Consider the following 24,281-nt stretch of genomic DNA (forward strand, 5'->3'; position numbering starts at 1 on the left):
AGGTACTGCAGTGCTTGTGTTCAAGAGACCCTTATTTTATTTTATAATGTCTCCAAAGCTTAAGAGTAATGAGGTTAGCAATTTGTTTATGCCAAAGAGCAATCATAAAGTGCTTAAGTGAAAAGGTGAAAGTTCTTGACTTAATAAGGAAAGAAAAAAAATCATATGCCTAGGTTACTAAGCTCTGCTGGAGGAACAAAACTTTCTGTGAATTGTGGACAAGGAAAGAAAAATTAGGCTGGGGATGTGGCTCAAGTGGTAGCGCGCTCACCTGGCATGCGTGCGGCCCGGGTTCGATCCTCAACACCACATACAAAGATGTTGTGTCCACCGAAAACTAAAATAAATAAATAAATATAAAAAAAAAAAAGAAAGAAAAATTAATCTAGCTTTGTGGCCACACATCAAGCTGCAAAAGTTACAGCCCCAGCAAATGATGAGCTAAGACGGAAAGGCACTGAACAGTGAATACAGGACTGGCTGCTACCTGAGGTCGCACACACCCACCAGGGTCTGGGAGCACTGCCTGCAGATCAGAGGGGACCACTGTGTACACTTTCAGGCCCTACCCCAGATCTACAGGTCAGGCACTGAGGTGGAGCAGTGTTCTAGCAAGCCCTGGAGGTGATCTTGATGCCCAAGCAAGTCGGAGAGCCACTGGTTTGAGATCATTTGTCCTATATAACTTGATGTGTGGTCAAGTTGAAGTTAATTGCTAGAGTTCCTGCTGTTAAAAGTTCATTTAGTTTCACAGACTATAACATTTATTTTATATTAGGAGCTTATGGTTGGTAAACAAACAAAGCAAAACAAAACAAAAACCAAACCCAACCCAACTCTTCATTAGCTCTAAATTCAGTTTTCTCATGGGAATCCTCTCTTCCCATCTGTTCCTGCTTTGTTGAAACCTCCCAAGAGATCTTTTTCCTCATTGAGAGATTTTGTTGCACATCCTCCTAGGCCCTGAGGCGGGGGGAGCATTGGGGTGATTCTGTTTTATGTCACTGATGAATGTGGAGGGGATGCACCTGATTAGATGAGGAGGCACCACAATTCTTCTTCAGCGCCTGCTTGCTGAAGCTGCAATTTGTGACCTGGAATCTGGAATGTGGAAGTTTAAACACTGTTACATGTGTCACCGGCACATAACAGTTGACGTCTGTTTGGAGAACTGCCTTGTTAGGTCCGAAGTGACATGCTCAGATTCTCCCTTCTCCTACACCATTCCCCGTTATTTCCCAAGTCTCAGCTACTTAGGTTTTAATCAAGAGTTTTAAGGACGTTATTCTTGGATACTTAAGGATTAATCATTTTAAAGTGCTAATCAGAGAACTACATTAAAATTGCAAACTCAAGGATAGAGAGAATGATTCACAAAAGGCATGTGTGTTTTCTAGGTGTTTCAGTGCAGGTCACCAACACCCAAATGGCAGAAGAAATTCCCCCCCCCAAAAAAACCCCAAAACCAAACTTTTGTTGGTTTTTGAAACTACAAAATAATTTACAATCTTTATAGAAAATTTAGGAAATACAGATAAAGGGAGGCAATAAAAAAGCTTATAGTTCCATTACTTAGAAATAACCACTAGCCACACACACACAAACACATGCACATATATAACTATCAAATATTGGTTGTTTGTAATCTACTTTTTCAATATCTGTATTTTGCAGAGGCAATAAATATAAAGTTGATTCATTATTATTTTTAATATATCAAAGATAACCCTATTTTTGGACCTAAAGATTATTTTTAGCTTATTCTACACCATGATTTTTCATTATATCTTTCCAATAATTATTCTTTTGTATCTCTCTTGCTAGGCAAGCTTGTTTTTGAAAATCCTATTTTTGATATCTAATAACGAGACAAAAACCATCCCATTAACTTAGAAGTAATTCTAGGTCTTATGTATGTGTAGGCTGTTGGTAGCTTTGGGTTGAAGAAATTAGCATGTTATAACAAAATGTAACCAGTCCTTTCTGACAAAGTTCTATTTTCTGAAATTCTTGTATTTTGTTCTTCCAACTGTAGCCTTTCTGAATTTTTAAAGCAATTTGATGAGACAGATGTCTACATGGGCTTGGGAGAAATCACAACCCATTAGAGCAATGTACTTTTCTGCAAATTAAGGAGTCTGTGTTTATAAGAATGATATTTCAGTGTGTTTTCGCAGGCAGTGTGTGTGGTTTGTGTGTGTGTGTGTGTGTGTGTATGTGATGGGTGCGAGTGTCTGTGTCATTGGGAAGCCCACAACACCAGTTTAAGATTTGGCCTTACTTTTTTCATTGTTGTGTTGGTCCCTAATGCTTCTCAGTAATAACATGATTTTTGTTGAAATAAGGCCGCAGACGTATCGAAGGAGGGAGCAGAAGGGGAAGCAGAGGAAGAGGAAGCTGAGGCGAGAGAAGAGGAGCCCGGAGAAGAAGAAGACTCTTAGGCCTTTTCCTGCCTAGTTCTTCGACTCTCCCAGGTAGCTCTGGAGTCCTGGCCTGTCAGAGGCATCTGCACACCTCAGGGGTGACAGGAGGGGCGTGGGTCTCAGCCCAAAGCCATCCTCTGCAAGGCCCTTCTGCAGCTGTGGGGCTGGCGCTCTGCCCGTCCGCCTCTGGGCATGCAGCTGGGATTGGTAGGAGGACGCGGGACAGAGCCGTGTGCACACGCCTCTCTGCCTCCACGGGGCCTCTCTGCCTCCACGGGGCCTCTCTGCCTCCACGGGGCCTGCACGCGCCAGGCGGCCCAGGGCCATTGCTGCTGGGTTCTGGCGCCCACGCCCCTGCTGGTCAGCACTCTGCGTGTCTCTGGGAGGTTGATGCTCATAACGGTGGCAGTAAATTATGACCATAGAAAGTGGACGCTGGCTGTGGATTCACGAACAGTACACGCGGCTGCTGCACCCGCAGTCTTGGGTGCTCCACGCGGTGTTTCCCCTTGTTAGCCCTCAGCACCCACGGGAAGCTGGGGGGGAGGGTGGCGCGCCACTAGGTGCCGGGGACAAGCTTGCGCTGTCTCCCAGCTCCAGACCTTCCGTGACCACAGAAAGAAGTGACCGTGCCGATTTCACCGGGTTGGGGGATGTGGTGCAGAACGAAGTAAGGTGACGAAGGCGTCTAGTGGCGAGGGCCTGGGGGACTGGGGGGGCGGGCGGCTGAGATGGACAGTGGCACGGGAATCCTGGGAAGGCATCTGCGAGCGCGCACACCTGGCAGGCACCTACCTAAAGTTGGGTTGTTAATGATGTCATTGATTTTAGGGCAGAATTCGAGGCAGCGGTTTAACTAGGGCAGTTTCATTCTGGTGCTGTCCGGGTTTTTAAAAAATTAAAATAACAAAATTTTTTTAAATTTCCTTCCTGTCCTTATTATACCTGTATTGAAAAATCTGAGACAGGTGTTTGAACAGAGCAGCTGAGGAAGGACATGACAACAAGCACACAGTAGGTCTTCAGCAAGGGCTGTGGTAAAACTTGGCAATCCTGGGGGCAGGTGCATGGGGGCTTCCTGTGGAATGAAGTGGGATTCTGAGCTCTGTAAATATTGAGGACACACAGCAGTGCTCTGTGTGACCACCGTGCACAAGATGGGCCTGCAAGTAAGAAGTTAATTTAAAAAACACATATTTTTAGGGCATCTTGGAGCTGGTAAGCATAGCTGTCACAGTCTCTTATTGGACCATTAAAATTTTTTTTTTTTTTTTTAAAGAGAGAGAGGAGAGGGAGGGGGAGAGAGAGAGAGAGAGAATTTTTTAATGTTTATTGTTTAGTTTTTCGGCAGACACAACATCTTTGTTTGTATGTGGTGCTGAGGATCGAACCCGGGCCGCACGCATGCCAGGCGAGCACGCTACCGCTCGAGCCACATCCCCAGCCCCGAGGACCATTAAAATTTTATAATCCACTTAAACTACACACTGAATCTAGTCTGGGGTTGAAGTTTCCCCCAGCTGATTTCTTTCATATTGGGGACATACAGGTCTCTTCTTTAAGGACAACTAATTGGCTTTTTTATCGGTAGTGATTCAATTTCTAAGGAATGATGTGGGATCCATTTTTGAAAAAAAAAAGTGAAGTGGTAAGTTTATGAAATTCTACCTTCAGAGTGGTAGGAAATGAAAGTGTGCTAGGATCTTCTACCAGAAGCAAAATCCACGGCAGGGGGCTCACAAGTGCTGTGAGAATCCACTGCATCCCCTCTGCTTGTAAAGATCTTTAAAAATTATGCAATTTTACTGTGATTGTTGTAAAAGATACTGAATGTGAAGTGGCGCAGCTGAGAGAATCCTTAGTGCAGACAGATGGTTTTATAGGCCAATTAAAAAAAAAAAGTAACTGCAGCTGTGTCTAGCACAGTTTGCCTGTTCCTTTGATGGGTGCTAGTTTGGAATCTGGCCCACAGCAGTCTTTTGTGAGATTGAACCACCTGGAAGGGAAGATGTGAACCTGGCAGCACCCTAAACCTCACCCCGCAATCCAGGCAGATTCCATCACGTTTCTTAAAATGTGACATGGTGATGTGATCAGGCATTCTGCAAACCATTTGGCTTTAGGAAAAACATGTTTCATAACTCACAGATAGTCCAGGCATAATATATATATACATATATATATGTATACACATGATTTCTTTTTTCTGGTACTGGAGATTAACTTCAGGGGCTCTGTATCATGGAAGTACATCACCAGTACTTTTTTATTTTTTTGATTTCATCCTAATTTTCTTGCAAGTAAGAAGTTAATTTTAAAAAAAACGTATTTTTAGGGCATCTTAGAGCTGATGAGAGTAGCTTGCCAAGTTGTGAAGGCTGGCCTTGAGCATGTGGTCCTCCTGCCTCAGCCTCCTGAGTAGCTGGGATTATAGAGGCATGGCGCTGTGCCCAGCCAGGTAGTTTATATTTTATTTGAAGAGTTGAATGTTGGATAAGCATAGCAATGACTAAATTACAGGATCAGGCTCTAAATTCAATCTCTCTGTTTTCCCTGAACACTTGGGGAAGCTAATTGGAGACCTTGTCTTGCATACGGTGTGATATAGGGGGTTCCTCAGAGAGAGGATAGAATCCTGGGCTTGATTTTCCATGAGCAAAACTTATTTTCCTCTTCTTGTGCTGGGGAACAAATGCAAAGTGGTGGTTTACAGAATGAAGGCAATACTTTTTTTTTTTTAACTGTGTTTTGCATAATGAAGGTGGTGGTAAACACTCTCTGTCTTTTTAACAGTCTTCTCCCTGATATTTCTCTTTTCTTTTAGAAAACCCACACCGAGAAGCAACATTTCAAATGTCTCCCCATAAACCCCATGAAGTATTTTGGCCCAAAGCTAGCATACCTGTCCCAGGATGCCCGGGGTTCGTGGAGGACTTGTACTTCTGACATGGTTGATGTACATGAGTATCTACTTAATCATATCAATATGGAATTAAATGTGAAGATGATGTATGCATACTTTCATGTGCTTTGCCTGATGTTCTTGGCCTTGGCTTAACTTTTTCTGCATGCATGAATAGACCTTCTTATTAATACTCTGAAAAAAAAAATGATTTTAGGGACTAGAACTAACTTCTCTTCGTGTTCCAGCAGAAGATTTTGTTGTACATGGCTTACGCTACTATCTGAGATTAGCTTTGAAAATGCAAGGCTTCCCAGAGAACTGTCATAAATAAAGATTGATAGCCAACTTGTCAGCCTGTTGTTCCTTTATTCGCAGTCCTCCTGTGGGTGCCTGAATTCAGTGTGTCTGTTACTGAGCCTGAATCCTGTCTGCACTGGGAAGAAGGTTTTTTGTTGCATTGATTATTTGGTCCATGTTTTCAAACTGCACTGTTTTGTTACGTCATATCTTGGGTTGTACAAACTGCTGTGTGCATTGTTTTTGAAGCTTGTCTAACTGTCTCATTGACATGTGTGGGGATGATTGTAGGGACCAAGTCGTGCACGTTTCTGAGCTGCAGGGAACAGCTGCTTCTGTTTCTCCTGCTGTCCGCTGATTTGCAGCCAGGGCTGCCTCGAGGGGAGCCTGTCCTGTAGTTTAGCCTCCCACCGCCAGATGTGTGTGTTCCAACGGCTGGTCTGGCCCCTGTGACTGTGCAGCAGGTAGGTTGGATGGCATTTCTCTGTTCACCTGCCCATCTTAGGTCACTGTGGACACTTTTCTTTCTTCTAGGATTGTGATGAGCCCCTCCACTTTGCATATGCCCTGTGCCCTGAATTTTTCTTTCAGCACACGTTGCTACTGTACGTCAGCAGAGCAGGGTCTCCTGGCTGAGCTGTTTCCTTATCTGTGATCGTGGTGGCAGTTTCTCTTGAGTGGCCAGAAACGTTTCCCTTTCGAACCTGCCTGTGGATCTCTTGCCGCTGGATCTTAGGTGTCAGTTGGGAATGTACTGCATGGTTACAGAAGTCATGTGGATCTCAGGGACTCAGGAAAACAGCTCTTTGCTTGTTACCCTAGTAACGAGACGTTTGGAAGAGAATTAAGGTTATTTTGTTCAAAATGTTGAAATTGTCTGCTTTAAAAACATTTCTTCTTTTGCTAAAAATAAGGTGAAAGACTACAGTGATATGGAAAGTAATAGAATTAAAATTAAATTCTATTTTATTTAATCGCACTAAAGTATGTCCTGTTTAAAAAGCCTGCATATATATATATATATATATATATTTTTAATTTAAGGTCATGAGAAAACTTGCATATATTTTAAAATAACAACTCCACAAACAAAAGGTTCTTGAGCTTCTTGTTGCATGGATTAACTTTTAGCTCTGTCATGGTGAAGTAGGATGGGCTAGATTTGGCTTGGTGCCAATTTCCCTCTTAGTTCTTATATTTTTAAGTGAAAATAAGTATTTATGCCAATAGTAAGTAAAGATAACAAACCATGCCACTTATTTAAACTGAATTTTTTTCTTACATTGTTGCCTGTAAGTCAGAAAATTAACTTTCTAGGAGAGTTTTTTTTAAAAAATTTATTCACACTTCATTTTTCCTTAAAGTGTTATTGAAAGGCAGAATCATTTAGGTCAGTAATAAACCAAGAAGAGCCTCAAGTCTTTTCTCATGTTGGTCTTGCCCACTATGCTAACCTGCAGTGGTCAGTGGATCCAGGGGTACAGTGAGGAGCACTGCAAATATGACTTGTTTGATCTCAAAATATTGTTCAGAATCTGCCTGCTTTCTCTAGATAGGAAGCTTCTAGAACCTGAGCAGCATTGTGGATATGCAGAAGAAATTCAAAGCCTCAGTGAGCAAGTATATCACTTTGAAAAAAAAAAAAAAGGAGAAAAGAATGAAATACAGAGAAATGGAATAATTCTATTATAATTGAAACCTCCTAGAGGAAATTTGGCATTTGATTTGTTAGTCTAAAGGATGCCTGAGCATTCAAAGTAATTTTTTTTTTAAATTAGAAAAGCAACACCACAAAATCTCCAGTGCGTGTTCCCTAGCTAGATCCATATGTGACCCTTTCTGTACGCCGGTCCCCCTCCCAGTTCCTCTGTTTTTTTGGACTGGAATCTTCCTTCGGTTAAGGATATAGAACATGCATTAGGGGTGGTTTGTTCTTAGTTTTCTTGACTAAATGTGAGGGGTACAGGAAGAGAAGGAACTGTACTGCCTGCAAAGGATCCTGGGACGGCCTTAGCAATGTTTTCTTCACCCTTTCCAGCCTGCGGGAGTGGTGGTCAGTGGCTCAAGTGCTTGTAATAACACAGAGCAACCATTAGGTGGAGACAAAGACAAACTTCTGGGCGTGGTGTCATGGCCCCAAGGCCTTGGCCTTGTGTGTCTGTCATCTTGGAACTAACTGCAGATTGAAATCAGAGGTTGGGCAGAAGGGATCTCAGCCAGACAGAGGAAAAACAAAAGCCCCACCACCTCAATTGGTGCATTGATTAATGTATAATTTATGATTTAAGAGAATTCCATAATTTGCTTCTGGCCAAGTGTTGTGCATTCTTAAAAGCTTTAAAAATGGGCAAATGGTTGTTTGAATGTGGCACCTTAACATCATACAGCAGTCTAAACTTAGCCAACAGTGGAGTGCATGTCGATTGCATGGTCGATAAAGATGCAGGTTCTTCCTGTAGCCTGTAAATGGTCCTGTCTTAACATAGAAGTATAAAAAAGCCCTGATTATTGAAGACTTTGATTGTTTTTCCCTGTCCCCAACCTTTTAGTCTCAATAGAACATATGTCCAAATATTTGGAAATATATTCATAATCCTAACCAGAATCCTAACCTTTGTTTTCTGGGGTACTTGATATTTTTACCACTTTGGTTTGGAAGGAATTTCTGCCTTTCTTTTTTTTGGGTGGTGGTGGTGCTGCTGCTGGGGAGTAAACCCACGGCCTTTGTGCATGCAAGGTAAGCACTCTACCAACTAAACTATATCCCCAGCCTATGGAAGGAATTTCTTGGAAATAGAGAAATAGAGTTGCAAATATTTATAATGCACTAGAGTGTTGGGTCATCTGCACTGTTGAGATGTGGTAGCATTCTCCTGTGTGGGTAGGAATTTGAGTTGGAGGGCTCTGGTGGGAGTATTGTGGAAGGCATGTGGGCCTCACTTGGGGGGATCCCTTTCAAGTCTACAGTTTGGAGACTAAGTGCCTGGGTATATATATTTTTTAAATCATTGATTCTGCTTTTCTCCTTTCTTATTTTTAAAAAATTTTTAATTGATTCTTTTTAGTTATATATGACAGTATAGTCCATTTTGATAAAATTATACATTCATGAAATGTATCTCATTCTCGTTACGACCACCCCAGTCTTGTGGATGTACTCAATGTTGAGACTTACTGTGGTGTATTCATATATGAGGGGAGCCATGTCAGTGTCTTTCCACTGCCTTCCCTGTTTCCATCCCTCCTCCTCTTCATTCCCCTTTGTCTAATCCGTTCTTCTATTCTTCTCCCCCCTCCCCCACCACTGCCTTATTGTGGGTTAGCTTCCACATATCAGAGAAAACATTTGACCTTTGTTTTTTTAGGATAGGCTTATTTTACTCAGCATTGGAGTCTCCAGATCCATTCATTTACTGACAATGAATGACAAGACATGCCATAAAGTCATTCTTCTTTATGGCTGAGTAATTTGTGTAGGTACTTTGTGTATACATACCACAATTTCTTCATCCATTCATCTGTTGGTTGGCATCTAGGTTGCAGTTCCTGGATCTTGCCAGCACAGGAACATAAAGCCTTATCACCATGGACTCTTGTGAGCCCAGCTGCTGGTTAGGGTTAGTCAGGCTACTGTGTTTCTTGTTTGTTTTATTCGTAACATTGATTCTGCACCTTCTGTGAGTCAGAATCTATAGCAAGGATTTCACAGGGTTCAAATAGAATAACCCGGGAGGTGGATACCGTCCTCACTTGACAGAGTGGGGCTGGAGCAGGGGACTTGAGAGCTTGTGTAAGGTCACGCATCCTGGAAATGGCTGAGCTAGAACTGAGATGTACTTAAAGAGATGAGATATTGTACCTTATGAGAATCTGGAATAAGCAAATATATTTAGGCAAGACTTCATTCATTCACCAAACCCCCTTTTAAATTTCATGATGCACTTAATGCTAATGCCATCTCTGAGAGTGTACATACTCCACAGATATCAAAACAGTTAGAGGAGACAGTTGTTTTGATAAGAATGAGCTCAAATCTTGGATCATGGCAAATGTTAAAACATCCTCAAAGGGTTCTCATCTTGAGGAAATAAGATTTAAATATATGTTAATGAGATGTGTGCACCCAGGCCATTAGGTGTTTGAAGTTGTAGATTAAGTTAAAGTGACAGTCATCCTAAGTTATTTAGATGAATGTTAACTCAAGGATCACTAGAAAATAAGTGATAAAGAGTTGAGTGTCATTTACTATAAAAGAAGGTAAATTAAAATACAGTACTTTGTCGTGAACTTACTTTATATACAGAGATACTCTATATGTGTAATAAGGATCATAATGCTTTCCACTGTTGTGGAATAATAAAAATAATAAAATCAATAAAAAACAAAAAATACAGTACTTTGAAACATGTAATCAATTCAGATTAAATTAAAAAAATCTGAAGTTCTATCATTAGTTTCCTTCAGTGAGTATGCACACACACAAACACACTCTCACACACTCACACATGCACACACACACTCACATACACACACACCCACTCTCTCACACACACACACACACACACACACACATGTGCATGTGCTCAGAGTTTTAAGCACATGACACACATTATATGATATTTTGGTGGTGGGCACTTCTAAACATTGTTTTTTGGTTACTTCTTTTCTGACCCAGGAGACATTTATTTATTTTTAAAAATGAGAGTGTTATTATGAGACTTCTCTGTATTTTGCTTTTTCTCACTTAACAATGCATTGTAGAATTCATTACAGATTTGCTGATAATATTCAAACCATACTTAAAATGGCTCCTGAGAGTTCACAGACTGGACGTACTTCTTGCTACCTGACCGCTGTCTTGGTGCCCAGTGCCCCTCCCAGGGTCTCTCTGCAGCATTCCACACACATTCTTAAAGCTGCTTCTTGGTATTATGGGTTGAATGGTGTTCCCTAAAGAGAAGTGTTGAATCCCAACCCCTGGCACGTGATTATGACTGTGTTTGAAATAGGGTCTTTGCCTATGTAATCATGCTAAAATGAGGTTGTTAGGGTGGCCTTTATCTCAATACGACTGGTGTCCTTCTAAGGAGAGAAGAATCTGTGTGAAGTGAGAGGCTTTGGGAGGATGGCCGGGTGATGATGGAGGCCGTGACTGGGTGGTGGTGCAGGAGCAAGACGAGGAACACCACAGACTGCCGGGCACCACTGGGAACTAGAAGAGGCAGGAAGGATTCCCGTCAGTCTCAGAGGGAGCATGGTCCTGCTGGACACTTTGATTTTAAACCGTTAGCCTCTGGAGGTGTCCAAGAATACATTTTAAGCCACTTGGTCTGCGGTTCTTTGTTTCAGCAGCACCAGGACACTCATACACTCAGTTTCTGTGAGGCTTTATTTTCCTGCCTCACTGTTCATTGCTTCTCTGCCTGTTCTTTCTCTTTTCACCTTCTCAATACATTTCTGCAGGGCCAGTCCATGGCTCTTTATTCTTTTCCACCTGTATTTTCTCTTTTGGCAATTGCTTTCATTTTTATAGTTTTGTTACAAATTCTGATGGTTCTCTAGTCCTGTGTGTATTACGCAAACTGTTGCAAAGAATGGGGCCTCCCTCTGTCCACCTTTTAGAAAAGGTGATCTCCACCTTGCCCCATTAGGTTGGCTGCTATAAATAATGATAAGCATTGGTGAGGATGCAGAGACACTGGGATCCTTGTGCGCTGTTCCTGGGAATGGTAATGGTCCAGCAGCTGTGGAGAACAATATGGAAGTTCCAAAAAAACTAAAAATGGAATTTTCATATGGTCCAGCAAATCCACTTCTGGGTATAGACTTAAAAGAATCGAAGGCAGGGGCTGGGGATGTGGCTCAAGCGGTAGCGCACTCGCCTGGCATGCGTGCGGCCTGGGTTCGATCCTCAGCACCACATACAAACAAAGATGTTGTGTCCGCCGAAAACTAAAAAATAAATATTAAAAAATTCTCTCTCTCCTCTCACTCTCTCTCTCTCTCTCAAAAAAAAAAAAAAAAAAAAATCGAAGGCAGGGTATCAAAGAGTATTCCCATTGTTGTTAGCAGCATTTTTTCACAATAGCCAAGATGTGGAAGAAACCCAAATGTCCATCAGTGGATGAATGGATAAGCAAAATGTGGTCTATCTGTACATTCAGTCTCGAAAAAGAAGGAAATTCTTTCAAACGTTCCCACATGTGTACCTTGAGGACATCATCCAAATGAAAGAAGACAGCTATTATAGGAAAAATACTGTATGATTTCATTATCTGAGCTACCTAGAGTGGACACATTAGAGACAGAATAGCCATGTTGGTTGCCAGGGACCATTGCTATTTAATGGGTATAGTGGTAATTTTAAAAGATGAAAAAAGTTTGGAGGTATGATCATAAAAATCAAATAAGACTGAGGGATGGCCTTATGTGCGGGTGCTGGGGAGTTTCCAGGGCACGGGCTCAGGAGGCACCCCAAGTGCATCCACTGCACACAAAGTCCAAAGTACCTGCTAGCTGTCTCCCTGCAGATGCCTCAAGCTCAGCGAGCTGAGCATTTGGCTCACTTCTTGAGTCCAAAGCCATTTTCTTCTTGGTGTCAATATCTCTGTTAATATATCTATTCTTTCAGCCACTGTTCTTGAAAATTTGGCACGTTCTTAAATTTTTTTTCTTATGACAAAACTAATTTATATTCATACTTTTAAAAGAAAATACAGATAAGTAAAAAGGTAAACAAAACCCATAATCTCTCTGCCCAGGAACAACCATGGATATCATTTTAATGTGCTTTGCTATCATTTTTCTAGATGTAATCATGCTAAAATGCTGTGTGCATCTCACCTCCACGTGGAGTCCATTTCACGACACGGATCACATCCACAATCAGCCTCTCCTTCGGGCCTGTGGCTTTTAACTTTTTTGAATGCATTTTTTCAAAAGGATCCCTAGTACAAAAAATAGACAGAGGGAGACTGTTCTAATTGCACCTATTTAGGAACATTGTTTCGTGATTTTACTTTTCTCTCATCCAAGGCTGTACATTGAACCAGCAACATCACATTTAATAACTACATAACAGTCTATTGTTTGCATGAACCAGAAATTTTAAAACATTTCTTAACCATTGGATATTTAGATTGGCTTTTTGAGGTTATACACCGTGCTGCAGAGAATGTCTCTATAATGATAAATTTCTTTATGTTCTTGATTAATTCCTCAGAGGGAACTTCCAGAGGCAGAATTATTGCAAGATTAAAAGGCATATACATATTTCTTGGGTAAAAATTTTAATTTGCCTTCACTATTCTTTTAATGCCTTTGTTTACTTGAGAGATAATACATATTTTATTATCATTTCAGTATATATTTCTTTAATTACTAAGGAGGTTGAGTACTTTTTGCTTATTGTGTGTTTGTGATATTCTCCTTCTTTGACAATTGACTTTTCATACCTTTTGCCTGTTTTACTTATCGGTATTTGTCTTTTTCTGTTGCTTTCTTGGCATTCTCTTTAGTTCCTCTTTCCAGGCTACCCCACTACCCACACCCTATGTATCAACTGAGGTTCTCCAAAGAAACAGACCAGGATGTGTCTCTCTATATACGTGAACGTGTAACAATATATACGATGTATTCTGTATTATGCATACACAGATATGCACACATCTTATTGGTTTTCTATATAAGGAGCTATATAGTGTGACATATATCATCAATTATATTACATCTACACATATCTAGAAAGGAAGACATTTTAAGGAATTGGTTCATGTGACTGAGGAGGCTGTCAGCAGGGAGGCTGGAAGACTGGAGGTCAGGACAAGGTTGATGTCGCCCCAAGGTCCAAGGCCATCTGCCAACAGAATTTCCTCTTCTTCAGGGGAGAGTCATCTTTTTCTACGAGCCCTTCCACTGATTGGATGGAATCACCCTGGAGGGAGATCTACTGGTCTAACTGCTGATCTCATCTGCAGCACACTTTCACAGAAGCATCTGGAACCATGTTCGACCAGATTTCTGGGTACCGTGGCCCAGCAGAGTGACTATCACAGTGTCTCATTTTCTCTTGTTTCCTCTCACATACCTTCAAAGGGAGCTTCTTCCCCTCTGTGGGGTTCTTGTGTGCCCACACTCTGTGATACTGCTGTGAAGAGGTGCTGTTTAGTCCCTTTCCCTCCATAATGGTCGGCCTCAGTGACTTCCTCCCAGTGTCTATAATGTGGATGAGGTGACACCCTGCGACCTCCCAGTTAGGTTAGGAATGCAGTGCAGTCCCCTGTTCCTCTCCCAGAGCACCTGACCTTGGGCCCGACCACCATGTTGTGAGCAAGCCCAGGTCCTTGGAGAGGTGTCCGTGGGATTCCAGTGGACACTCCCACCAAACAGAACTGTGATGAGATTTCAGGTGACCCCAGCCTCCAGTGTTTGAGCCACCCCAGTGACACTGAGGGGAGCAGAGACAAGCTGTCCCTGCTGAGCGGTGCCCAAACAGCATCATGAGCCAGTGAACGTGCTCTTGGGTGGAGTGGCTTGTTACGCAGCAATCACACACACTGTCGCTGGAATGTCACACATGCAGTGCCTTCTGGTCCATGCCACCCACGTCTTCGCTTGTTCCAGACGGAATGCTGTGTTCATCTCACCTCCACGTGGAGTCCATTTCACGACACGGATCACATCCACAGTCAGCCTCTCCTTCGGGCCTGTGGCTTTTAACTTTTTTGAATGCATTTTTTTTCAAAAGGATCCCCAGTGCAAAAAATAGACAGAGGGAGAGCTGTTCCAATTGCAGTTACCCGGACCTTGAACGGCAAGGGACTTGAATCATAACCTTAACTCACAGCCCTCTTCTCCCTTGCGCTGAATCCCTGCCTCCACTCATCCTCAGTTTTCTCACATTCTAGATGAGATTTTTTCACTTTTTTGTGGCTGACTTTCTTCCCTGCATAGAGCATTTCTGAGTTTTATCCATGGTATTGCTGGTACAGTAGCTTGCTCCTTTTTGTTGCTGAAAACAGAGTTATTAAAGTTTGTTTTTTCACATGCTGTTGATGGACATTCGAGTTGCCTCCAGCTTTCTTTTTATTCTTCAAGGTTCTTCTTTAGTTACTTTCCCACATTTTCACTGGTGCATGATGTTGTACACACTGACGGACTGGTTGTTGGTATTTGTACATGCGCACAATAGGACGGTATGATGTGGTCAGTGCCACTCCCCGACAGGTCCCCTGCCCCTCCTTACCACCCTCCCTGGGTCCTCTTCCTCTACTGATATCCATTTTATTTTTAGGCGATCCATACCAATTTGGGGGTATTTGGAATAAAACTGTCACAAACATTTGCAGAAAAGACTTTTTTTTTTTGGTGCATAATTATCTTTTTATTTCTCTGGAGAAATACCAAGTAGAGAATTGAGAGGATAGGTATTTGAGGACAGAATCACATTCCATTCATTTTTGTGACTTAAGCCAAAGTTTAAAGGAACCTCTTGCTTAGAGAAGGGAATAAATACTTACTGAATATCTATTATGTGCTAAGTGCTCCTTAAGAGATTTTTCTTTACTGTCATTTCCATGGGGGTTTGTTCCAGGAGCCTTGGGGATCCTAAAATCCCTGGATTTCGAAGTCCCTTAACTAAAATGGACATACCCCACCCCACTCCCCAACATCTTCCTGATTACTCTAAATCATCTCTAGACACTTGGGATACTGAATGTGATGTGAACACTGTGTAGTGTGCTGGGTTGTTCAGAGCACAATGGCAAGAAAGAGTCTGGGTAGGTTCAGTGCAGAGGCAATGTTTTTCCTGAACAATCTGATGGCCATTGGTTGAATCTGTGGATACACGGGGCTGATGGCATTTAATCTGTTTAACAACTGTAAGGCATAAATGCTATTTTTACAGAATTTTATTTCTAGCTGGAGAGGTACTGGTTTAGAAGACTTCAGTAGGCTGCCAAGGAGCATGCAGCCAGTGGGCCTTGGAACTAGGACCCAGACCCTCTCTTTAATGCCACAGGCCAGGTTGATTCCTTCCTGTTGTCTTTGTCTTTGTTGCTGAAAACAGAGTTAAAAGAAGTCAAGTTAAACAAGTCAAGTCAGCTGTTTGGCTGCACACCCAAACAGCTGACTTGACTTGTGGGGAATCTTAACTTCTCCCATGAACATGTGTGAGTGTGTGTGTGTGTGTGTGTATGTGTGTGAGTGTGTGTGTGTGTGTGGTGGGAGAGCCTCTCTGGCCAGGGAAGTGGTCAGATCCTGCAGTAGCAAAGCCTGAGGGTCAGTCCTTACTCGGGACACTGCCTGCTCTGTTGCACCCTTTACTGTTGGAAGTTAGAGAGCCCGGACTGGGATGTAGCTCAGTGGTACAATGCTTGCCCTCTAGCATGCGTGAGACCCGGGCTCTATCCCAACATCCTCCCACCTCTCCCCACCCAAGAAATAAAGCAGAAAATCACCATCTGGATTAAAAACATTTACCTACAGTTTCCATGATGTCAACCTTTTGCTGTTCAAGAATCAATGCCGTCTCGTGGGAATTTAGGCTGACCAGCGGGCTGTGTGTGACGCACAAACCACTTTCCACAAGACCCACGGGCTCTTCTGGAGCCTGTTTCTTGAGCTGTGGGACTCTCGGAGAGCAGGAACCTCCTGGGGTTCCAATACTCTTCAGACCTTGGTCTCCCTTTATTCCTCCAAGTGGGTGTGGAACACGGGACAGTGGGCACACAGGTCAGCATGGTGCTCAGCACTGCAGTAGTGACAGGGGGCTGGAGGGGCTGGTGCTCAGCAGGTACACCCGCGGATCCACGTTAGTCAGCAACATTTCAACATATTTCTATTTCCACGGGTGAGTAGCGTGCTGTCCGGGCTCCTCCCTGGGACACTGTACTCTGTCATCTCATGAGCCAGCAATGAAAGGATTAGCATCCATCTCTGCAGAGACTCCCAAGACCCTGTTCCAAAGTCTTGGCCACCATCCAGTCTCCCTGGTGGGCCTCAGGACACAAATTTTAAATACTTTGGATTTTAAATGGGCATGTTATCTTTAAAACTCTGTAAGTTATCTTTAAAAGAGAAGTTTACAAGCCGGGTGTGGTGGCACACACCTGTAACCCCAGCTATTAGGGAGGCCGAGATAGGAGAATAGCAAGTTGTAGCCTGGGCCTGGAACAAAAAGGCTCTCAAAAAGGCAAAAGTGGGGTCAGGTGTGGGGTGCAATATCAGCGGCTTGGGAGGCTGAGGCAGGAGGATGGCGAGTTCAAAGACAGCCTTAGCAACTTAGTGAGGCCCAAAGCGACTCAGTGAGACCCTATCTCTGAATAAAATACCAAAAAAGGGCTGGGGATGTGGAGCTTAAGGGCCACCAAGTTCAATTGACAGTACCAAAAAAAAAAAAAAAAAAAAAAAAAGGGTTGGGGATGAAGTTCCATGGTAGAGCGCACCTGGGTTTAATCTATGGTAGCAAACAAACAAACAAAACAATAAACTCCAAACAAACCAAAACAAGCAACAATAAAAACAAAAGACAGAAAATGATCTAGTCATCAGTCATATTCTTATCTACTTTCTAGTATTAGAAGAAGCCATTTCAATCTTTCTTCATGATTCATACACATTCTTTGAGCATAAGCAATTCAGCCAAAGTCTATTTCTAAGTTCTTCTGGAGTAGGGAAGGAGATGATAAGTTTCTCTCTGCTCTCCGTAGTTCTTAGTTGGGACGACTCCTCTAGCAACAGACAGATTAACAAGAGAAAAGCCAAGGCGTGGACCTCATGTGTACATGGGAGATACCCAGAGAAACGACAGACTCTGAGGAGCTGGCTTTGAGTTCAGGCTTAAAGACCACCTTCAGCTAAAACAAGAAGTGGGTGTTGTGGGCACATTTGTGGGGAGGGCTCCAGAAAAGCAGGCAGCAAATGAGGGGTTACTGCCAGGCTGAGCCTGCCCCATTGGTAAGAGTGCAGCGACTGAGTCTGCTCCCCTCCCTGCACAGGGATGGACGCTCATGAGGGACGGGCCCTCGGTGGGTGGTTTCCCTTGGAGAGGGGGTTTCCTTGTGTTTTCAGAGCTTCTCCGGTGACTGCAGTTTCTCAAAATACTCCTTTTGCCAAAAAGGCATATCTTGGGGTGACATGTTCTGGTTTCCTGGAGCTGTATTTTGGGGTGGTATTCTGGACTCCTACTGTGATCATGCTGCGGCCTAGTACACATGATAATGTAACTGTTATGAGCAGTGATTTTGGGGTCCGACGGGCTTCAAGTCTGATTCGTCTCTGCCCCTTTCCTGGCACAGTTGGTCCCTGGTGAAACAAGGCAGGTCATACAACTTCTCCAGGCCTCAGTTTTCTCCTCTGGGAAGTGGGTGAGATGATATCTGTTTCCTCCTTGTTACTGTTAAACGAGCTAATAGGTGCAGAGTGTGCCCTGTGTGCGGGCCACTGTCCCAGGCTTCAGACGGATTCTTGTGGATTCCTCAGTGTGGGGTGTTGCTTTCTTGAGATGCTCCTGTTGATTCCAGAGGCGCTTCCTTGTTCCTTAGAGTAACTTGACTTTGAGCAGGTTGACTTCAGCTCCGCCCACCTGTCTTCTTTCTCCTTCTTGCCCTCTCTCCGTCCGCTCCTCCTCCCCCCTCCTCCTTCTGTGGGATGCGGCCTGCTCCACGTCTTCCTGTTTTCTATCTCTTAGGAGCAACTGATTTAAAATAGCAGGGAGTGAAGACAGCAGAGGCTGTCCACCTGAAAAGCAAGCGTCGGCCTGAGCTTGGATCTGTGGCCTGGCCCTGCTGCCCGTGCAGCCTGGTGTGGACTTAGCACAGAGGCGGGCAGCTCTCCCGGGCAGGACGCACCGCAGGGCCTCGGGTCGGGCCCTGGACTTTAAATCTTCAACCCGCGGCTCCTCGCCATGACTGTTTCCTCGATGAGGTTGTATTTTGAATCAAAAGAACACACAGGGCTCAAGGACAGAAGCCTGGGGACCTTCATTCGGAAAATGCCAGGACAGGAAGAGGAAGGAAAGTAAAGACCCATTAAGGGTAGGAAAGCTGAAGAACACCCTTTAACATGGATCTTTCTTGAAGTAGTCTCGCGGCTGAATTTGGACTGCTGAGTCCTGGGGTGTCCCACTTGGCTCCCTGCCTTGTCCCCGTGGTCTTGACGAGTGTCTAGGTTAAATAGAGTCAGTGGCAGAGCTGTCAATCAAAAATGGATACCAAAAGGTCGCACCCCCAGCTGGGCCTGATGCTGCACCCAGGCCAGAGGGGAGGGGGATCTTGTCTGAGGGCCTCTCCTCCCTTCCTGCCCACCTCACTCCACTGCCACCAGCCATAGCAAATCCCACGCCTCGCGGCTGCTTGCGACCCTGCTGCCTGCCTGGTGCTCAGCCAGAGCCCTGGCTCCTCCCTGGCCCCTGGGCTCTGAGGCCATGGACCCTCCTCCCACCACGCTCCCCCTGCATCCCCGTCACGCAGCCGCGGTGAGGCCTGTGTGCGTGTCCCCTGTTCTCTCCTGCCCCTGAGCCTTTGTCCCTGCGATCCCCTTTTCTGGAAGCTCCTGCTCATCTCCGTGCCCTGGAAAGCCTCCTCCTTCAGTGTGCTGGAGACGCCCACCCCTCAGCGCCGCCCTCTTAACTCATAACCCCAGGGCTGGCCTGAAAAAGCCAGGAGGCAGCTAGAGCCACCAGGACCTCCAGGGGAAGCCAGGAGACTGACCCAAGGCGGCGTGTGGGGCCAGGTTTGGATGGAGAGCCGCGCGCCCCCTGCGCTCTCACCTGCACACCCTCCCTGGGCAGCTTTGCCCACAGCTGTGTCGTCCCTCCCACCACTGCTCTGACTTTCACTCTTTCTTTGCTTCAGGAAAAATCTCCTTCTCTGAGGTTTTGAAATAGAGCATAAATAGGAAACTCAAGGCTCACACCGTCAGCCGATGGCCCCTGAAATGACAGGGACTACTGTTCCCAAGAGGAAGGCCTCACAAGGGGCACAGGGCTGGCGGGAGGCAGGGAGGCAGGCTCTGTGGGAAGGAACGGGAGAGGGGGGTGAGCAGCGCAGGACTGGCTGGTGTGTCATTCCAGCACGTTCTGGGGCTTGGATGGTCCCTGGTGGTTTGGACCCAGCCCTGGAGTGAGTGGACGGAGGTCTGGAGCGTAAGAGCCAGAGGACTGGTGAGGGCTCGCATTGGAACAGCACGCTGTCAGGCACATTGCGGACCATCCCCGGGACAGGAGCAGTCCCTCCAGGGCCCGCAAGGTCCTAGATGTCCAGGTATCAGGACACAGAAGGCAAGAGACACGGCCAATGTACCCGAAGCACGCATCGTACTAGATCTTAGATCTTGGGAACAAGATCAGGTTGAAATGGTTTGCTTGGGAGACACAAAGATAGTTAGGAGTTCTGCTGGAATGGGCAGAGGCCATCTATGAAGAGGTTCCCACACCTTGGGGTAGCCAAGCATGGATGAAAAGCCATGGGTACAGCCAGGCAGCGTCATCACGGCTATAAGGACCTTAGGCACATGAGGATTGTGATGCAGCCGTGCTACAGTGTACCCAGGAACTTAAATGCTATCTGATTAAAGCAAACTGTAAAGTGATTGAACTAAATTATGAGCTCCTTCCTAAAATTTTGGCTAATACCCAGGTGTTGTTCTCTAACTTCAAGTTAAATGGGAGGCTGTGAACGGCTATAGCGTTTTCTTCTCCTGGCTAGTTGGTATCTTCACTGGAGACAATGTTGGATATGTGTGAGAAGTGAGGCTTGATCTCTAGCAATCTGTGGGCTGTACTTCAAATGCTGAGAGTGTGCATATGTATACAAAGACACACTCACAGTTGGATCTGCCACTCCAAATTCTTAAAGTGGCAATGCTACCCTGCTCTTGTCATCAGGGAAGTAACCTTGTTCCTAGTTTAATGTGGTATAAATACACACTGGAATATTACTCAGCATAAAGAAGATGTCATGATGGCATTTGCTGGTAAATTGATGGAACTGGAGACTATCTTGCTAATGAAATTAGCCAGTCCCCAAATACCAACGCTGAATGTTCTCTCTGGTATGGGGATGCTAACATACAATAGGTGGGAGGGGAGGGAAGATTCGAAGTTCATCGGATTAGACAAAGGGAATGAAGGAAAAGGAGGGGGTATGAGAATAGGAAAGACAGTGGAATGAACTGGACATAACTTTCCCAGCCTTGTGTTTGAATACTCGACAAGTGTGACTCCACGTCATGTACAACCACAAGAATAGCATCCTAATTAGAATAAGTTATACTCCATGTATGTGTAGTAATATCAAAATATACTCTACTGTCATGTATATCATCTACAAAGAACCAAAAAAAAATTTTGGGATGGAGGCCTTTATTCCCCTGAGTCTTGTTTATTTGGTGGTCTTCACTCCTTGCTCCCAGGCTCTGCTCAGCAGGCAGAGATCTTGGTGATGGTGGATTTTTCCTCACCTCAAATATTTCCTATGGCTCCTGATTCTACTGCCTGTTGTGGGTCGGTGGCACTTGGAGGGACTGGTTTTGTGAGGTGGTGGCTAAGTGGCCGTGAGTAACCCTGGGCAACGTGCCAGCCTCTGAGGTCCTCTTCTTGGCTATGCTCTGGGGAATGGTCTCTAGAGCAGGAAGACTGTTCCGCAGAGATTAAGAGGGGACGCAGGAAGGTGACCGTGTGGCAGCCACCCCAGGCTGGAGCCTGGTCTCCTGTGTCATATTCCTATTTGAGTGGGAGGTGGTTGGCAGAGTCTTTCTTATAGTCCAATGACAAGAAGTGAATCTGGTTCCATTCCCAGTTTTCCAAGGAATCTCTATTCTGCTTTCCATATTGTCTGCACCAATATGCAGTAAGTGTGCCTTTTCCCCACGTCCTCGACAACACTTACTGTTGTTTGTGTTCTTAATAGCTGCCATTCTGACTGGGTGAGATGAAATCTTAGACTAGTTTTGATTTGCATTTCTCTAATTGCCAGAGATAATGAATATTTTTTAATATATTTGTTCATTGATTGTATATCCTCTTCTGAGAAGTGTCTGTTCAATTCCTTGGCCCATTTATTGATTGGATTATGTGTTTTTTGGTGTTAAGATTTTTGAGTTCTTTATAGAACTCAAAATCCTAGAGATTAGGGCTCTATCTGATGTGCATGTAGTAAGAATTTGTTCCCAATTAATAGGCTCTCTTTTCACCTCACTGGTTGTTTCTTTCACTGAGAAGAAACTTTTTAGTTTGAATCCATCCAATTTATTGATTCTTGATATTAATTCTTGCACTAGCTATCCCACTCCTGAGTCAATACCCAAAGGACTTAAAAACAGCATTCTACAGGGACACAGCCACATCAATGTTTATTGCAGCACAATTCACAATAGATTAACTGTGGAACCAACCTAGATGCCCTTCAGGAGATGAATGGATAAAGAAAATGTGGCATTTATACACAATGGAATATTATTCAGCAATAAAAGAGAATAAAATCATGGCATTTGCAGGTAAATGGATGAAGCTGGAGAATATAATTCTGAGTGAAGTAAGCCAATCCCCAAAAAACAAAGGCCGAATGGTTTCTCTGATTTAAGGATGCTGATCCATAATATGCTGGGGGGTGGGGAGGATTAAATGAACTCCAGATAGGGCAAAGGGGAAAAGGGAAGGGAGGGGCACAGGGGTAGGAAAGGTGGTGAAATGCGATGGTCATCATTACCCTAAGCACATGTAAGAAGACATGAAGGATGTGACTCTACTTTGTGTACAACCAGAGATATAAAAAAATTGTGCATACGAATTGTAATGCATTTTGTTGTCATATATAGCAAATCAAAACTAAATAATTTAAAAAAAGAAAAAAAATAACCAAATTAAAAAAAAAGAAGTGAATCTGGTCTGCAGGGAAGGTGCAGTGGTACATTGTGGAACGGGTAGAGATGTCAGGGGCCACGAGTGTCTCCATGTTGGAGTCAGGATTTGAACCCAGAGCATGCCATGCGGAAAGCTCACGGCTCACCCTCCCTGTCCCTGATGGCACACAGCAGGATGTTGTAAGTGTTGATCCAAAATAGCCACACCACTCTGCAGCACTCCCCTTCCTCTTCCCCCCTCCTCTTTCTCTCCTCATGCTCAGGGCTCCTTCTCCTCCATCTCCCTCTCTCCTCTTCCGCCTCCTCTGCTCCTCCTCCTCTACCTCTCCTTTCTCTCCCTTCTCCCCCTCCTCTTTCTCTTTCTCTGCTTTTCTCTCTCCTGTCTGTTCTTCCTCTCCTTTCTCCTCCTCACTGTCATCGTAGCGACCACTCACTCAGTGTCTACCATCCAAGCACCGTGTGGATCTCTCCACCCACGGTGGCTCAGCACGTCACAAGCGGGTGTCATTGTCCCTGCTTTACCATGACAGCCAGCCACGGTGCCTGTTCCCTAAGTTCTCATGGCTAGCAGAGGGCTGGAGTTGGGCCCTATGCTTCCCGGGCCTCAAAGCTGGTGCTCCTGACTCCCTGATATCTGCTTATCTGAACGTCAGGGCACAGAGAAGGCACTGTTTCCTCCTTGGTGTGGGCTAGTCCTCGGGGCTTCCTGCAGGTCCTGTTAAATTCCAGGGCAAATTCGAACTGCCCTGGCGTCAGGCTGTGTGCATGCAGGTCGGGTGGCTTTCCTCTGCAATGAGCCCAGGTCCTGGTCCTCACCCAGGGCCCGTGGTTCTCTCTGCACAGGCTCTGTCCAGCTCGGCTCTGCAGGGCCCAGGTTCTGCAGACTCTCGGAGACCTGTCCTGGGGCTATTAAGGGATCTACTATCCCCCCAAGATCACCGCTTCCCTTCAGGGCTGGAGAAGGTGCAGCTGTACTTCATCTTGAGAGACTCTGATCTCAAAAATAATTTATGTCTATTAAATATAAACTATGCCTTTTAATCGGTCACCTTTATTTTACCTTGTTGTATCAGTGATTCAGGTTTGGATAATTTTCTTATCTAAGTAACCTGTCACAGGATTATCTGGCAGGACATGAAGTAGACAAATACTGCAGAGTATCTGGGTAGAGGCACAAATTCCATTTACAGAGCAAAACTCTCTGCGTGACCCTGGGAGGCCACACTCTGCTCAAGGACTTTCCAGGGTCAGAGGGTCGTGGTTTTGAATTTCAGAATAAAACCAACAGAAACTGTGTGACCATAAACCAAGAAACAAACTTTCTTAACAAAGGTCTACAGGAAGCACCCATTTCCCCTGATGAGCTGTGTCACTGAATTTAAAACCCACATGGGTGGGGCATGGGGGACATGCACGCAATCTCAGAGACTTAGGGTGTTGAGGCAGGAAGACCACAAGTTCGAGGTCAGCCTGGTCAAAAAATAAAAAGGTTTAGAGATGTAGCTCAGTGGGAGAGCACTTGCCCAACATGTGTGGGATCCTGGGTTCAAACTCCAGCACTACAAAAGACCCCCAAAGCCTCCAAACAATAACGACAACAAAATAAAGATCCAAGGGTTAGTAGTTACAGATGGCTTTGCCAAAGTTCTCTTTTCATATCTCTTTCCTTTTCCAAAAGGATTGTTTCATATTCGACATCAACAACTGGCCATACAGGCCAACTTATTAGCATGTGGCTCAAACTGAAGCTGTATTCCACCACCCCCGCCCCCCCAGTCCAAGCTTTCATGGCG

General features: G+C 44.5%; 1 protein-coding gene across 2 annotated transcripts in view; it reads left to right on the plus strand.

Moving 5' to 3' along the window:
* Sh3bgr (SH3 domain binding glutamate rich protein) overlaps positions 1–5,674 on the plus strand; it is a 58,451-nt gene extending 52,777 nt beyond the window's left edge. Inside the window, exons 7-9 of one of the 2 annotated variants that reach the window (XR_001502698.2) lie at positions 2,346–2,474; positions 3,392–3,437; positions 5,248–5,674. Coding sequence is in view for 1 of the 2 variants with exons in the window: in XM_015478782.2 (XP_015334268.1) it covers positions 2,346–2,441 (96 nt within the window). In the remaining variant the exon portion in view is untranslated. The remainder of the gene's footprint in view (positions 1–2,345; positions 2,475–3,391; positions 3,438–5,247) is intronic. The other variant, XM_015478782.2, reaches the window with a different exon arrangement.
* Positions 5,675–24,281: the final 18,607 nt, after the last annotated feature.

This window comes from Marmota marmota, unplaced genomic scaffold, assembly GCF_001458135.2.
Source record: "Marmota marmota marmota unplaced genomic scaffold, marMar, whole genome shotgun sequence".
NCBI classification, from domain to species: domain Eukaryota; kingdom Metazoa; phylum Chordata; class Mammalia; order Rodentia; family Sciuridae; genus Marmota; species Marmota marmota.